The sequence below is a fragment of the Chenopodium quinoa genome, unplaced genomic scaffold (assembly GCF_001683475.1).
Source record: "Chenopodium quinoa cultivar QQ74 unplaced genomic scaffold, ASM168347v1, whole genome shotgun sequence".
NCBI lineage: Eukaryota > Viridiplantae > Streptophyta > Magnoliopsida > Caryophyllales > Amaranthaceae > Chenopodium > Chenopodium quinoa.
Window position 1 is genome coordinate 4,190,643 of NW_018744080.1, and position 15,907 is coordinate 4,206,549.

Below are 15,907 nucleotides of genomic sequence, written 5' to 3' on the forward strand. Positions count from 1 at the left end.
CCGTCCGATCCAAGATGGTCCATCGTCCTGGCTGGCAAAAGGAGAATTTTAGGGGTTGGAGAGGTTGAGGACGAGGAAGAATATGATGCATTTGATGATTCTCCCCCTTTCACTGCTCCTACACTTGATGTAGCAACTGATGTAGATGATGATGCTACTTATATTCGATCTGACCACAATGAGGGAATACACGAATGAGGTACTTTTATTAATGCATGTTTTATTTACTAAATATCTTATGCTCCAACAACTTTGTTTATTTCGGGAAGTGTTTTATTTTTTTGTATTTTCAACGTATAAGCATGTAATATGAACTAAATATATGAATTGTTTAGAGGATTATATATGAATTTGTTATGAAACCAAAGAAGTTGGGTAAGTGTTTGTCTTTCATCGTGCCTCAGAATTGATTGCCATTACTGATGACTAACAACATGCTTTGCTTGTTTACTGTAGGTGTGCACATATCATGGATCCTGATGAGAACCTTCATTCTGATGAGGATATGGATGATGATGATGGTGACGAGTTGTATGATGTTAATAAGGAGACGGATATGGGGGAACCGGAAGACCAAGCTTATGACCAGTTCCAACATAAGCTTGATGAATTTGAGCGTATAGCTGAAACTGCCCCACCTATTGATGATAATGTGGTTACCGAAGTTGTAGGTGATTCACATTGTGAAACTCAAATTCAAAGGCAAGTGAAAAAAACCGGTGGTGGAGGAGGGGTAAAGCCACCGGTGAACAGAAGGAGTAGGGGTGCAACTAAAGCTTTCAAGAAACCCGACGTTCCTATGGTGCTTGAGTTTGATGAGTTAGGTCAACCTACTGGCCAATGGCGCGACAAATTTTCTAGTCAAGTTGGCATTGTAACTCGTAAAATACCAATCACACTTGAGTTTGCCGAGATACCTCACGGGTTACTTCAAACATTTTGGGACGATACTATGGTTAGTATTTATTTCAATCAAACTTTTATTTTAAATTCATATATATCAAAAAAAAAAAAAAAAAATTGCAAAAACAACCCCCGGGCCTAACCCGAGGGCTGTAGCCGGCAGCTGCCCGGGGCTGCTGTCGGGGTGCTGCAGCTGCCTCGGCTGGTGCCTCGCTCGATTCTCGGGTTTTTTTTTTCATTTTTTTTCTCTTGCCTAACGTGGATGTTTGCGCCAATTACAGAGTATGTTCCATATTCCTGATGAGCCGGCCAAGAGAAAAGTCTTTGAAGCTTTTGTACAAGAGAGATTCAAAAACTTCAAGAGTTACTTGAGGACGAGATGGATCCATAAGAGAAAAAAGAGAAGACCTAAGAAAAATGTGCCTGCAGATGGAGAAGAAGAGAAACCTGATAAGAAACCGTGGGATTTATATCCACAAATAACGGTGGATGATTGGGAGAAGTTTGGGGAAAAATCTTCCACTAGGACCGCACTTGTATGTTTTTATTTATCAATAGAGTCGGCTACTCATATTTAGTTTCTTACAATGACTGATGCTAACATATATTTCTGAATGTGTAGGAAAAAAACGAACAATCTAGAATCAATGCCGGAAAGAAATTGTATAGCCATCATATGGGTTGTAAGACCTTTGCGGAGTCAAGACCAAAGTGGGTCAAAGCGGGTCTATACCCCAAATCCATAATGTCATCAACTGATAAACCACTTTCTTCCACGGTCACAACTTTGGTTAATCGTGCAATCAACTGGTGGTGTGCTATGCATGGGATGGACAAGGAAACCGGCAAGTATGTCATGCAACCGGATAATAAAGTAGTAGCAGATGCACTTGTAAGCAAATTTTTCTACTTATTAATTATATTTCCTTGTCAAGTACATTGTACTTAGATCTGATAAATTTTTGTGTTGTTAAAGCTCGAGCATACTTCGGAAGTGATTGAAGGCAAGCTGACTCCAAGCATCGAACATGATCCTTTCACCTTAGATTTGGGAAAACCATACCACCCTGAGCGAGTAATTGGTTTTGGCGGGAAACAACTAGGGTGGGAGAAGGTGATGGGTTCAGAATACACCAAATTAACAAAAAGCAGATCAAGTGTTAATTCGCCACATAGGATTGATGAGAAGGAAAAGGAATCAATTAAGGCGGAGATACGCGCGGAGCTGCAAGAACAGATGCAAAGTCAATTCAATGCCATTCTGAAGCACATGAACTTGTCGCCTTTGCCATTTCCCTCGAGTACCCCAGTAGACTCATGTAGTCACCCAGGAGGCCCCGAGGACGATCCAGTAGTTGAGAGAGAGGTAATTTTAGTACAAGGACGAATTACGTCATATGAAGTTCGTCTAATGAGGTCGTTTGCATGTTTAATTATTTTACTTTTGCAGGATCCAAGTCCTATGGATGCAGAGTCACTGAAGAGAGCAAATCTGATGCCTGAACCTTTCCCAGATGTTAAGGTGAACTTCACTACGTAATCATTTTTTCTTATGTTAGGATTTCGTTTATTATTTCTTAACTTATGTCCTAACTCCTAACCAAATATGTAGGAAGAGACGCCTTGTGAGCTTCTTCACCCCGGGGAAACAACCGGTGGACAGTTGCGATTTTGGGTAAAAACCGTCCTAAAACTTAGTAGAATGATAATTTCCTATGATTTCAAACATTAGACACCTAAGAATAGTTATAATTGACATGTTATGATAAAGAAATTGCTCATTAGATAAGAAATGAAGAAACCGGGCAAAGTAGTAGTGAAATAGGCGATTTTGGGTAAAAGTTGTCCTAAAACTTAGTTGAATGCTAATTTTCTATGATTTCAAACATTAGACACCTAAGACTAGTTATAATTGACATGTTATGATAAAGAAATAGCTCATTAGATAAGAAATGTAGAAATCGGGCAACGTAGTAGTGAAATAGGCGATTTTTGGTAAAAGCCGTCCTAAAAATTAGAAGAATGCTAATTTTATATGACTTCAAACATTAGACACCTAAGACTTTTTGTAATTGACATGTTATGATAGATAAATAGCTCATTAGATAAGAAATGTAGAAAACGGGGAAAGTAGTAGTGAAATAGGCGATTTCGGGTAAAAGCCGTCCTAAAACTTAGTAGAATGCTAATTTCCTATGATTTCAAACATTAGACACCTAAGACTAGTTATAATTGACATGTTATGATAAAGAAATTGCTCATTAGATAAGAAATGTAGAAATCGGGCAAGTTAGAAGTCAAATAGGCGATTTTTGGTAAAAGTCGTCCTAAAACTTAGAAGAATGCTAATTTGCTATGATTTCAAACATTAGACACCTAAGAGTAGTTGTAATTGACATGTTATGATAGATAAATAGCTCATTAGATAAGAAATGTAGAAAACGGGCAACGTAGTAGTGAAATAGGCAATTTTTGGTAAAAGCCGTCCTAAAAATTAGAAGAATGCTAATTTGCTATGATTTCAAACATTAGACACCTGAGACTTGTTGTAATTGACATGTTATGATATATAAATAGCTCATTAGATAAGAAATGTAGAAAACGGGCAAATTGGTAAAAGCCGTCCTAAAACTTAGTTCGTTGAATGCTAAATCGGGCAAGTTAGAATGATGTTTGAAATATTTAACATATATATATATTATTTTTTAATTATTATTTTGAATTTTATTTAATATATGAATGGTGTTTAATGTTTGGTATTTTTTTCTTTTCAAAGGTTTGTAAGATTCAAAGGGAAGACCCTTTGACAAAGGAAGAAGTTGATGAAATTCGCGACATGTGGGCTTTTTTTGTGACATTTGATGGCATCTAGGTAGAATATATAATATATATGTGTTAGTTAGATAATGAATTAGATTGAGTTTATTTTTATTTTTTTTTTTTTTTTTTTATGAACAATTAATATTTAGTTACCATATCTTTTTTATTTTTAGTAGTAAATCCATATGTACATTATATTACTTATTTGTAATTAGTAATATACATTATTTATGAGTTTTATATATGTTATTATTATTATGCATTTTATTGTTATTGAATTATTATTATTCCAAAATTTGTAATATTTTTAATTAATTATTATTAATTATTAATATTAATTAATAATATTAATTAAAAATAATATTAATAATAATAATATCTTTTAAAAAATTGGATTAATGTGCATATCAAAACAGGTCACTAATAATATTATTATTATTATTAATAATTATTATATATATGAAAATAAAAAATAAAAAATAAAAAAAAATTCAAATGGAAAGCGGTTTTGGCGCCAAACCGCTTGCCATTCCCCCCAAATGGGAAGCGGTTCTGAACCGCTTGCCATTTACATGGCAATTGGCAAGCCCCCTAAACCCATGCGGTTTAGAACCGCTTCCCATTTGGGGGTTTGAACCGCTTCCCATAATGTTTTTTCTACTAGTGTATAGACATGTCTAACATGGTTGTAGATAGTAGCATGAGCGATGAGAAGAAATTTACAGCATTAATTGTAGACGATAACATTGCCGTTCAAAATGTTGAACAAATGTTGCTCCATAAGAAAGGATTCGAAACTAAGGTTGTGGCAAGTGGCCAAGAGGCTTTTAACATTTTCAGTGAAGGCAAATGTTTTGATGTTGTTTTCATGGAAATGAAATTACCAATCATGGATGGGATTCAAGTAATATTTTGTGCATGATCTATTGATGTCTTTCTTAGTGCTATAAACATTGATGTTAACTACATCACTGTTAATGATCTAAGGCTATTAATATAAATATTTAAAATTACAATTAATAAATCAATAATAATAAAATATTAATTGGGTGATAATACGAATAGGATAATAAAAATTGAACCATTCAAGATAAATTACATGAATTCCGTAATATTACATAAAATTTGAGTATGTATAATTAAATTGCCAATATATATATATGAAAAAAAACTCTTTTGTATTCACGATCTTGTTCATTCCCGATTTTCCCGACTAACAAAAATAAATTTGATGTTGGTAGTAGTATTCTAATAAAACTAATGCATAATTAAATGGAGAAATGTATCACCCTTCATTCTTAACTTATAAATTTAAATACTTATATATCTTATATATTTATATATGTATATTGATTTTGAATTTAATTCTTTTATATAAAGGCAAGTAAAGAGCTGCAAGCTATGGGTGTTAAGTGCTTAATCTTTGGCATGATAACTTCTGAATCCAAGTTTGACATTCAAGCATTCTTAGAAGCCGATTTAGATGGATGTATTATGAAACCTCTGTATTTTGTGAAGATTGATAATGCACTCAAAAGCATCGAAAAGTGATACTGAAAAATTATTGGCACAACAAATGAAATATGTAAAATATGCTTGATAAAATATATTTAGTATCTGGTACTTAAATGGTGTAATCCTGGTTTCAATATTTTTTCATTTTGTTTTTCACAATTTTCATTCAACACATTTATGATTAAACTATATAATATTTCATAGGGAAATTCTAAGTAATAATCCTTTACTATTGCGTTTTTCACGTTGTGCCTCTTCATTTTAGAAGCTACACATAGTAACCCACACTTTAAATCCACACACACTTTAAATCCATTAAAATGTCAAATACTTCTATAGATGTTTAAATCAAATTCATACAAACAAAACTTATTAAACACTAATCAAAATTCTCATAACCATAAATTGATACGTCTTATATGAAGCATCAAATTACAAGTTACTGATTGACTATAGTTTTTAAATTGGCTTGATTAATAAAGATATTTGACAACAAAATTAAAAAAAAAGGCAATATGAACCCAAAAAATCCAACAATAAGCAAATTGTAACAAATTAATAATAAAGAATAAAATAATAATAATAATAAAAAAAACCGAATGATGATTGATTATATTTCAAAATGCAATATAAATTAATTGATAAGTAAACCAAAACTTTTAGGAATATGGAACTTTCAACAACGGTATGTAAAATACTTGAATAAAAGAATCCATTTTAGCATAAAATATAATTTATTGAACATCATATCCATCCGAAAGTATGATTAATACTGCATACAAAATTATCCATTAAAAAATAAAGTATGAGTACACTAAGTGATGACCACAAATTAAATCTTCACTGCAACAATAACATTTGTAAAGACCCAAACTTAAACCAACAAATTTGGCTGATTCAACCATATAATTAGCACCTGAATTGCAATATGAGAAATCATATAACAACGACATCAAAGAAACTAACCATTATCTTGACAAATAAGTTGAATAGGAAATTTGTTGCAAGTGCTTTATGAAACTAAGGAGTCGTCTTAGCCACTTTGCAAGGAATAATAATTTAAACTGTATCATGTAGTTTAATCGAAATTATAGAATTATTGAATAGAAAGAGAAATAAGAGGGGAAGAAGCAAGAGGGAATGAAAGAGATTTCTAAATTGAAAAATGGGATTTTTTTGTTTGGAATGGAAATTGGAAATAAAAAAGAAACTTCCTCAAAAAAAAAAAAGGAAAAAGGTAGTTATGTATTTTTTCAAAAAAAGATTTTAATTTTTTTTAAGAAATAAATTTTTTAGGGAAAAGACCACGTGACACTCTAGATTTCTTGTAAATGTTCCTGTTTTAAAATAGTATATAGATATAGATATTAACAAGTGAATATTGGGCCCCACTAACGGTGATTGAATCAACATAACAAAATTTGTTAATATCAGGGCAACAACAAGGTCACAACATGATTTATATCTGAAGGTTACAATGTGTAACTTCCAATAAGAGGGGGCACAATGTGAAAAAACGCAATACTAGAGGGTGATAATGTAGAATTTTCCTATTTCATTTATTAAGAGTCACATTATTATTAAATCAAAGTTACACACACACACACACACAAACATTCTTATATATTGGTTAGTATATTTAATCAAACGTCAAAGTTTTTGGTCCATTACAATAAGTTTTTAAAGAAACACATAAATAAAGAACATACTGGCCAAGAGAGTATTTACCTTCTCAACAATACAGAATAGGCTGGAGTTTATAAAGGTGTAAGCATTAACATATCTTTTGGAAGACTATTTTACATTTTCAGGTTTTCATTCTATGCTCCCCCCCCCCAAAAAAAAAGGGTTTTCATTCTAGTAAAAGTTGTTAGGAATATTATGACCTTTCAGCGGTTTGCTTAAAATATAACGATCTTTGGATTTTCTCGGAATATTACGACCTTTGACCCTGATCTGCCATAAATGGAGCGCAATTGGTTGGTGACCTGTTTAACAGTGACACTTGTCACTTTGTAATAGGGTTTTTTTTTAAAAAAAAATAAAAAATTAAACCCATAACCACCACCTTTTGCCAGCGCCACCTTCCCTACCCCCACCCCCGTTAGCCCGATCACCCTAAAACCCCATGCCAGCGCCACTCGACCCCTACCCTTGAACCGCCACCTCCTCCTTTCCTTTAACCGCAATCTGCAACCTCCTAACCTTCATTCTACACCTGAAAAAACCCAACACCAATCAAATTAAGGACATGACCTTGGGGGATTTGAGGTGGGGCATGGTTTCGACGAGGGGGTCATGAAAAGGTACGACGTAGGAGGAGGAAGCGCTGGAAAAGGGTTGTTGCTCGATGTCGTGGGAGGGTGCGGTGGGTGAGCGGAGGGAGGAGGTTGATAGGATTTGAGCTCGATAGGCGGCGCCGCAACGGAGATGGTGATGAATGAAGGGGGATTAGCGGTGACAGCCGGCGGTAAGGGGGTGGGTGTTGTATCGGCGCCAGTCGGCCGGCGGGGAAGGGGTGGGGTCTGCAGATACGGGAAGGGGGGCTAGGTTTTTTCTATTTTTTTTCCTTTTATTTACAAAACTAAATAATTAAATATTAAATTTATTTTTAAATCTTAACCAATCAGAACATGCCACGTGTTTAGGTTAACCTGTTTAATAGGCAAACGATTTTTTATCCTATTTATGGCAGATCAGGGTCAAAGGTCGTAATATTCCCAAATAATTCAAAGGAAATTTTAGAAAATAACACCTGAAAAAACACAAAATTTTGTTTTTAACACCACAAATTTTAAAAAGTTTAATTATACCACAACTTAAAAAAATTAATTTTTGGTTTCACCACCAGATAACGGTATACGTGACGGAAAACATGTGTGGGGCCCACAAATTAGTTTACCCTCCAAATTTTACCCATTTCAAATCGATTCTATCTCATTCCATTGATTGTCCAACTACTCCTCCTTCATTGAATTATCTCCTTTATTATTCAACAACCTAAATTACTGTTTACAGTCAAACCCTAATTTCATTTGTGTGGTTGAGAAATTGAATTGTAAATGGAGGTGTCAGATTAGGAGCGTACCAAGTGAGCTGGAAGTCAGCCATTTTCGTCAACAAAAAAGCTTGGATCTTTGTTGGATTCTAACAGGAACAACATCAAGATTCCAAAAGAGGTACTTTTTGGACCATTTAAAGTATTTGTTAGCAGTTGTCGAAGTTAATTATGCCATTTTCATTAGGATTGCAGGGTATTTTGGGGAAAAATGTTGGAACCCTAAAAAAAGTAAAATTGGGTGTGATTGGGAATGACTTTATGTATTGTGAAAACTTGTAATTAAAGTAGTATCTGATTAATTTAAGTACCAATTAGTGTAATTGGTTAATTAATTACTTTAATTGATTGTGTTTGCTGACCTATTGAGTACTGTGTACATACTTTGACTGTTTAACATTGGGTAAAATATGCTTGTTTATGTTGATTAAACTATTGCCTTTGACTGTGTTATTGTACTTTGATATGCTGGTTTTGTTGACTTGCATCACATTTGTTTATTGGATAGATAAATGGCCAACAATCAAGGCAGATTAATTTATATAGTATTGAGAGTGGGGGGGGGGGTGCTTTTGTTCCTAAAAGAGTGTCCTGAAGGAGTTGTGTCTTCGATAAGTGCAATTACTAGATATATCAAGGATCACTATTATGGAGATAATAAGTTCGTTCCCTTGGGGCGTCATCATCTGTTGCTAGACTATGAGAGATGATCTTTGAACTAGTCAAATAGTCCAAAGCTCGTTAGAATGGATCCTATGAGGTCACACACAAGGGTATTGGGTTAAGCAAGTTAGAGGCCCATTAATGGGCAATGAGGCCCATTAATGGGCAATGTTCTTGCTCGATCGCACGTGGAATCACGCTTCAAAGGTACGATTATATGTTCTTTATGTGTTATGCATTAGATCTTGGGATTAGGTACTGTATGAATATGATTCATGTTTTTCCGCTGCGTAGTACCTATAAACTCCTACAGTGGTATCAGTTAGCCTATTGCATTTACGCATATTGACTATAATTCTTTGATAGTCCACAATTTTAATTCAATTAGGAGGGAGAATAATTTAATTATGGGTCAATTATTATATTAAATGTGATTTAACTCTTGGAATTGATTAAATGTGATTTAATAATGCTCAAAATAGCCATGAAGAGATCCGAATTTTTCCCTAGATTACTCGAAAATTTCGAACCCCCACCCTATTTTTTCGAAAATTTCGAAACCCTTACCCTAAATTATGAATTTTGTGTTTTGGTTTTGATTTAATTCGTTTACTATGTAACTAATGATTTTAATCTATTTGATTTCATGATAAATTATGAATTTTTCATGATCAAATCATTTAATTTAAGAGTTAAATTAAATTGGGGATTAATTTCATGAAGAATCCTAATTTCAAGATTGAATGTGATTTAATTTTGAAATTAATTGGACCACATTAACATTAATTTAATTTTACAAAATATGTTTTGTTTTATTTAAATTAAAAATTAAAAAAAAAAAAAGGTTTTTTAGCATCGACAACCACGGCTGGGTGGCGCAGCCACGGCGGCTGCTGTTGTAGGTGGTCCGGAGGGAAGGGCGGGGCAGGGCAGCAGGTTAGGTCAGGGGTGCAGCAACAGCAGCACCGTGCAACATCTGCACGACACTACTGCTGGTGCTGTGCGGCCAACGTGGCCGGCTTCGGCTGGCCACACCACGGTGGCTGGTGCACGATTTTCAAAAAAAAAATTATTTTAAAAATATTTCAAGATAAATATGATTTATTTTGGATGAGATAAAATATTTTGAAAATATGATCTTTTATTTTGAAAGATAAAATCGATTTTATTTGGATAAAATCTTTTATTTTAGGATAAAATCAAATATTCAAAAGTTGTTATATTTGATATTATCCATATTTAAAGTTGTTAAATTGGTAATTATCCATGATTAAAGTGGTTAATTTTGGATAAGATTTGTTAGGATATTCTGAGCATATTCCAAAAGGATAATAATTGATTTAAATAATGTGATTATCCCATGATTAATTTTGGATATAATTGATTTAAAATTTTGTGATTGGCTAGTAATTAGGATAGAATTTCCTAACTTTGTTAGGATAATCTTTGAGGATAAATATGATTTATCTTTTAAGATTAAAATAAGATTTGATTCTATCTCATGACTAATTTAAAATATATGATATTTTATTGATAATGGTCATGAATAATATATGATGTTATCTAATTACATTAATTAAAAATATGAGATATTTTGGTGTCATGTTTCCTTAATTGTGAACAATTGATGTTGTAGTTTAGGAAAGCATGATGAGTGATTTATTATGTGGAAATTTTATAATATATGATATTGTTTATTGCTATATAATGACTAGTATGGCCCAGTAGATTGCTAAATACGATATGCGCATCGTGATGTTTTTTTGTAATCTTAGTACGGTCTACGTGCCGATAAAGTATTTTTGTAATTTATTTCATTTTGTTTAAGTAGTAGATAGAATAGAGTATAATTACAGGTTGCAGTTAATCCAAGAAATCCATGGAGTGAAGGCCCAAAGGAGCAAGATGGATGAGATCCATGAAGGTTCAAGTGGGAGTTTTTTGCTTTATTAGTTTTCTTAGGATTAGGGGCCATGCTATGTCTTGTTTATGCATTCAGTTTGTTATGCATATTAGATTTTATTGATGTTTTGTGATGATGCGCTAGAGTTCACTATTTAATCACAACATAATAAATCTAGGTCCAAGTAATATTGAGGTTTCTTTTCCAATTAAAAACCCGATGAAACCTTCGATATTTATGATAGGTCATGCCTCAGCTAGGTGTCATATTATATCTTAGGGGAGTGGGGGTAAATCACGTTTTACAATTTTAATTGGTTATACTCAACAAGGTTACCTAAAGCGTTTAGAACTGATATGTCCATTTTATATAGTGTTTTATCCCCGTCCCTTGGTCGTTATTAGTAGTGTTTTTGGCTCTTTCGGGCCACTTTTATTACTAATTTGTGTGTTCTAGTGTTTTCGTAGTTTTAGTTGTATTTTACAGGAAATTGCACTCTTGGATCATTTTCCCGGGCTTTATGGAACGACTACGGAAGCTAGAAGGACACGACCACTCTTGAAGCCCAGGATCGGTGAGAGCCGGTGATTAAGGGCTCGGTATGCGATACCGGGGCTATTGGATCAATTAATCAAGACCCGATGAGGAAATCCAGATTGGGCTGAGGAATCGAGCCCAATCGAAATCCAAGCCTCAGAGAAGAAGCCGGGCCCGATCGGGCAAGCATACGCCCGATCGGGCGAGTTCACGCAAAAGCAAGCCTCATGAAGAAGCGCGCCCGATCGGGTGAGCGTAGGATCGATCGGGCGCAGCATACCAAGCAAGGGCAGAGCAAAAAGGCGGGCCCGATCGGGCGCGTGTTTTCTTAGTAGCTGATTAGTTTAGTTTTAATTCTTGTTTTAGGAGAGGTTTAAATACGATTATGTACAGAATTATTTAGCTTACCTTCTTTCTTAGACTTTCTCTCTCTACTTAGTATTTTTCTCTCTCTTAAATTCTCTCTAAACTTTTGTTCCTAATACTTCCTTTAATTCCAGATTTATTTTTGGTACAATTTCTTCCCTTTTAATTTCAGCTATTTTAATTGCTTTTCTTGATTATGTTTTTAATTATTTACTTGGTTGGCTTAGTTATGATGATTAGTGAGTAGTTTCATTCTAGGGTTTATGGGGATCCATAATTAATATGAAGGGATAGTTTGTTATTATTGATTATTGATATTGCATGATAATTTCCTATTGAATTGTTTTAATTCTTTGAAATTAGATTATGAATCGAGCAGATGTAATTTGATTGTGAATGTTTAGCAATATTGAATTGATAAATCGAGCAGATGTTGATTTAATATTAAAGGCTAATTTTAATAGGAACTTAGGTCTAGTAAATTGCGAGAGCCTGTTAGATCTATGTTGATTAATAAATTGCGAGAGCCTGTTAATCATGTTATCTGTGGATTGTTAATTATTAATTACTTCGTTCTATCCCGGAATATTAATTATTGGTGAACCTGTGACCCTAGGCTTCCTTATTATTGTTTCTTTTCTCCCTAAACTTATTCTTCGTAGTATAGAATTCATACATAAAAATATTGGTTACTTAGATAATTTAGATTATAATAATTAATTAGAATTAAAAAGACCTGTTTCCCTGTGGAGTTCGACCCTACTTCCCTATCTACTTTAGTTAGTGATTTAGGTAATTATTTTTGATTAGGGGATACGACTTTACCCTGTCAAGAACCTTGACAGCCGTTGCCGGGGAAACGATTTTATTTTTGTTTTCTGATTATATTTTTGTAGTCTAGATTATCCCCCTTTTTGCCTCAGAGAACATTAGTTCTTTGAGGCAATTCTCATATTTGTCTTTATTTCTTTGTTTATGCCCAGGTGTTCCAGATCAGGTTACATCCCTTTTGATCCTGAGATCGAGCGTTCTTTTCATAGGCAAAGGAAACTCTATAGACAAATTCTGGCGGGTTCTGAGGAGGACAACGATCGAAGAGATCCTCCCCCTGATTCTAGTGACACAGATATTCCTTCAGATTCAGAATCAGAGATGACGTCCCAGAAGAAACTAAGTGACTATTCGCAACCGAAGCTCACAAATTTCCCGCACCTTACTCCCACTCCGGCTCTAGATGGAGTTCAATTTGAGATCAAGCCCCAATTTATCACTATGATAGAGAGGAAGCAGTTCAGCGGAGCTAAGGGTGAAGATCCCAATCTTCACATCGCAGATTTTTGCCAATATTGTAACACCATTAGACAAGCCGGGGTCACGCAAGACCAAATCAAGGAGATTCTTTTTCCCTTTTCATTATGTGGCAAAGAAAAATTATGGTTTTAATGGTTTGAATAGAACTGCACTTGGTATTACTGACTGGGAAACTCTTGCTTTGAATTTTTATAATAAATATTATCCTGCAGAGAGAACAGCGGTGCTAAGGAGTGCTATTCAGAACTTCGCTCAAGAGGCCGACGAAACATTATATGAGGCTTGGGAGAGGTTCAAGGATCTACAGAGATAGAGTGCCCCCATCACAATCTAGCACAATGGCAATTGATCCAAGCATTTTATAATGGACTTGGAAATTCTTCTAGATCAGTACTAGATTCGGTAGCTAGTGGGAGGTTTATGAATTTAAATGTGGATGATGCAGGACAGGTTATCGAAGACATGGCAATACACAACTCCCAATATGGGAATCCGAGAGGGTTTGCAAATAAAGGAAAACATAGTGTCGATTCCGTATCCTTTTTGCAAGCTCAATTAACATCTATTTGTCAAAAATTAGATAATCTTACTGCTGCTCCTAACTCTGTAGCTAATGTTTCTGCTGTTGCTAACCATGAAGCTTTTTGTGAAAATTGTGGAATTGTAGGTCATTGGGAGCAAGATTGTAGGAGCTCTATGGAACAAGTTAATGCCTTTCAAACCTATAGGCAAAATAACCCCTATTCCAATTCCTACAATGCCGGTTATAAAAATCATCCTTATCTTTCATACCGGAGCACCAATGTACAAAATCCTCCACCTCTACAACAACCACAACAACAGACACCACCACAGCAAAAATATTATCATCCTAATTCTGGCCAGAAAAGCCAAGCATCACCCTCATCATCTTCCGACCCTGCCATGACAGAAATTAGAGCAATGCTTGCCAACATGCAAAAGCATATGGAGAGTAGGGATGCGCAAATTGATTCTATCCTAGCCCATAATAAAATCATGGACAATCAAATTGCACAACTTTCATCTACCCTACAATCCCATCCGCGGGGAGCTTTACCATCACAACCTATCCATCCTACAGATCATGCTAATGCAATCACTCTAAGGAGTGGTTCACATTATGATGGACCTCCTATGCCAAAGGAAGATAGACCAATTCCTGATCTAGATTCCTCTATACCAAACGGTAATCCTGCTAGCCCTGCAAGGCTACAAATAGATACTAACCCTACTAATGTTTCTGTGCAGGGTAAATCGCAGGATAAGGGAGGAGATGTGCAGAGCCCAGTTATCAAGCTTCCATTCCCTAATAGACAACTGAAGAGTAAGCTTGATAAACAATTCGGTAAGTTTTTAGAGGTTGTCAAAAACCTGCAGGTAACAGTTCCCTTCACTGATTTAATCACTCAAGTACCTGCTTATGCTAAATTTATGAAAGACATTCTGACTAGGAAAAGGGCCTTTAATGAAGTAGAAACTGTAGCTTTCACAGAGGAGTGTAGCGCTTATTTGCAAAATAAATCCCCTCCTAAATTAAAGGATCCCGGTAGTTTTTCTATCCCTTGTCACATTGGGAATGTTTTTATTGATAAAGCTTTGTGTGATTTAGGTGCTAGTGTCAGTGTCATGCCATCATCTATCTGCGCTAAATTAAATATGGGAGAATTAAAAATTACTAATATAACTTTGCAAATGGCAGATCGTTCGGTAAAATACCCCTTAGGTATTTTAGAGGATGTACCTGTCAGAGTTGGTAAATTTTTCATTCCTGTTGATTTTGTTGTTTTAGATATGGCAGAGGACACACAAATACCCATTATATTAGGTAGGCCTTTCCTCCACACTGCAGGAGCGATTATTGATGTAAAAAATGGTAAACTAACCCTTTCTGTAGGCGACGATAATGTTACCTTCAATTTAGGGAAGGTTTTGAAAGGGCCTATGTTAGAGGAAAATTGTTGCTACATTAATACAATTGATATAATGGACGATATTTGTGATGATAGCTTGCCACAGGTTCTTGCGAAGGATCCCTTAGAGGAAGTTCTCTGCGGGAATTTATCTAGCGACAATGCAAGCGTTTGGGGTAATGAAGTATAGGATATTGAAAAGGCTCTTTCCTTAAAAGAGTTAAGCCCTAAGGAGACAATGAAGGTAGTAAATTTAGTTCAGGAATCAAAACCTGCAGAGGTCAAGAAACCTGAGCTAAAACCTCTCCCTTCTCATTTAAAATATGTTTTTCTCGATGAACAGGAACTACACCCCGTGATCATCAGTACTGCACTCACTGACCTACAATATTCCCAACTTCTAGGGGTTCTCAAAACCCATAAGAAGGCTATAGGGTACAGTATTGATGATCTCAAGGGTATTAGCCCTGATTTTTGTATGCACAGGATTCATCTAGAGGAAAATTACAAGCCCTACATTCAACCCCAACGAAGATTAAATCCCAACATGCAGGAAGTAGTCAAGAAGGAGGTGATGAAATTACTTGATGCAGGTATTATCTATCCTATTTCTGACTCCAAGTGGGTAAGTCCTGTGCAGGTAGTGCAAAAGAAGGGTGGGATGACTGTGATAACAAATGAAAAAAATGAATTAATTCCCACTAGAACTGTAACAGGGTGGCGTATGTGCATAGACTATCGTAGACTAAATATCGCCACTAAAAAGGATCACTTCCCTCTTCCCTTTATAGATCAAATGCTTGAGAGGTTAGCCAATCACAAATTCTTTTGCTATTTAGACGGGTATTCGGGATTTTTCCAAATTCCGATCCACCCTGAAGATCAGGAAAAGACTACCTT

At 35.0% G+C, this 15,907-nt stretch overlaps 1 protein-coding gene across 1 annotated transcript; it reads left to right on the plus strand.

The window, feature by feature from the left end:
- Nucleotides 1-4,405: 4,405 nt before the first annotated feature.
- Nucleotides 4,406-5,274, plus strand: LOC110691616 (two-component response regulator ARR22-like). The gene is made up of 2 exons (XM_021868572.1): nt 4,406-4,627; nt 5,104-5,274. The coding sequence occupies exons 1-2, from the start codon at nt 4,406-4,408 to the stop codon at nt 5,272-5,274; spliced, it is 393 nt and encodes a 130-aa protein (XP_021724264.1).
- Nucleotides 5,275-15,907: the final 10,633 nt, after the last annotated feature.

Coding starts and splice junctions, on each gene's coding strand:
- LOC110691616 (XM_021868572.1), top strand. CDS start 4,406: ATGGTTGTAGATAGTAGCATGAGCGATGAGAAGAAATTTACAGCATTA. Junction 4,628..5,103: donor CAATCATGGATGGGATTCAA/GTAATATTTTGT, acceptor TTTTATATAAAG/GCAAGTAAAGAGCTGCAAGC.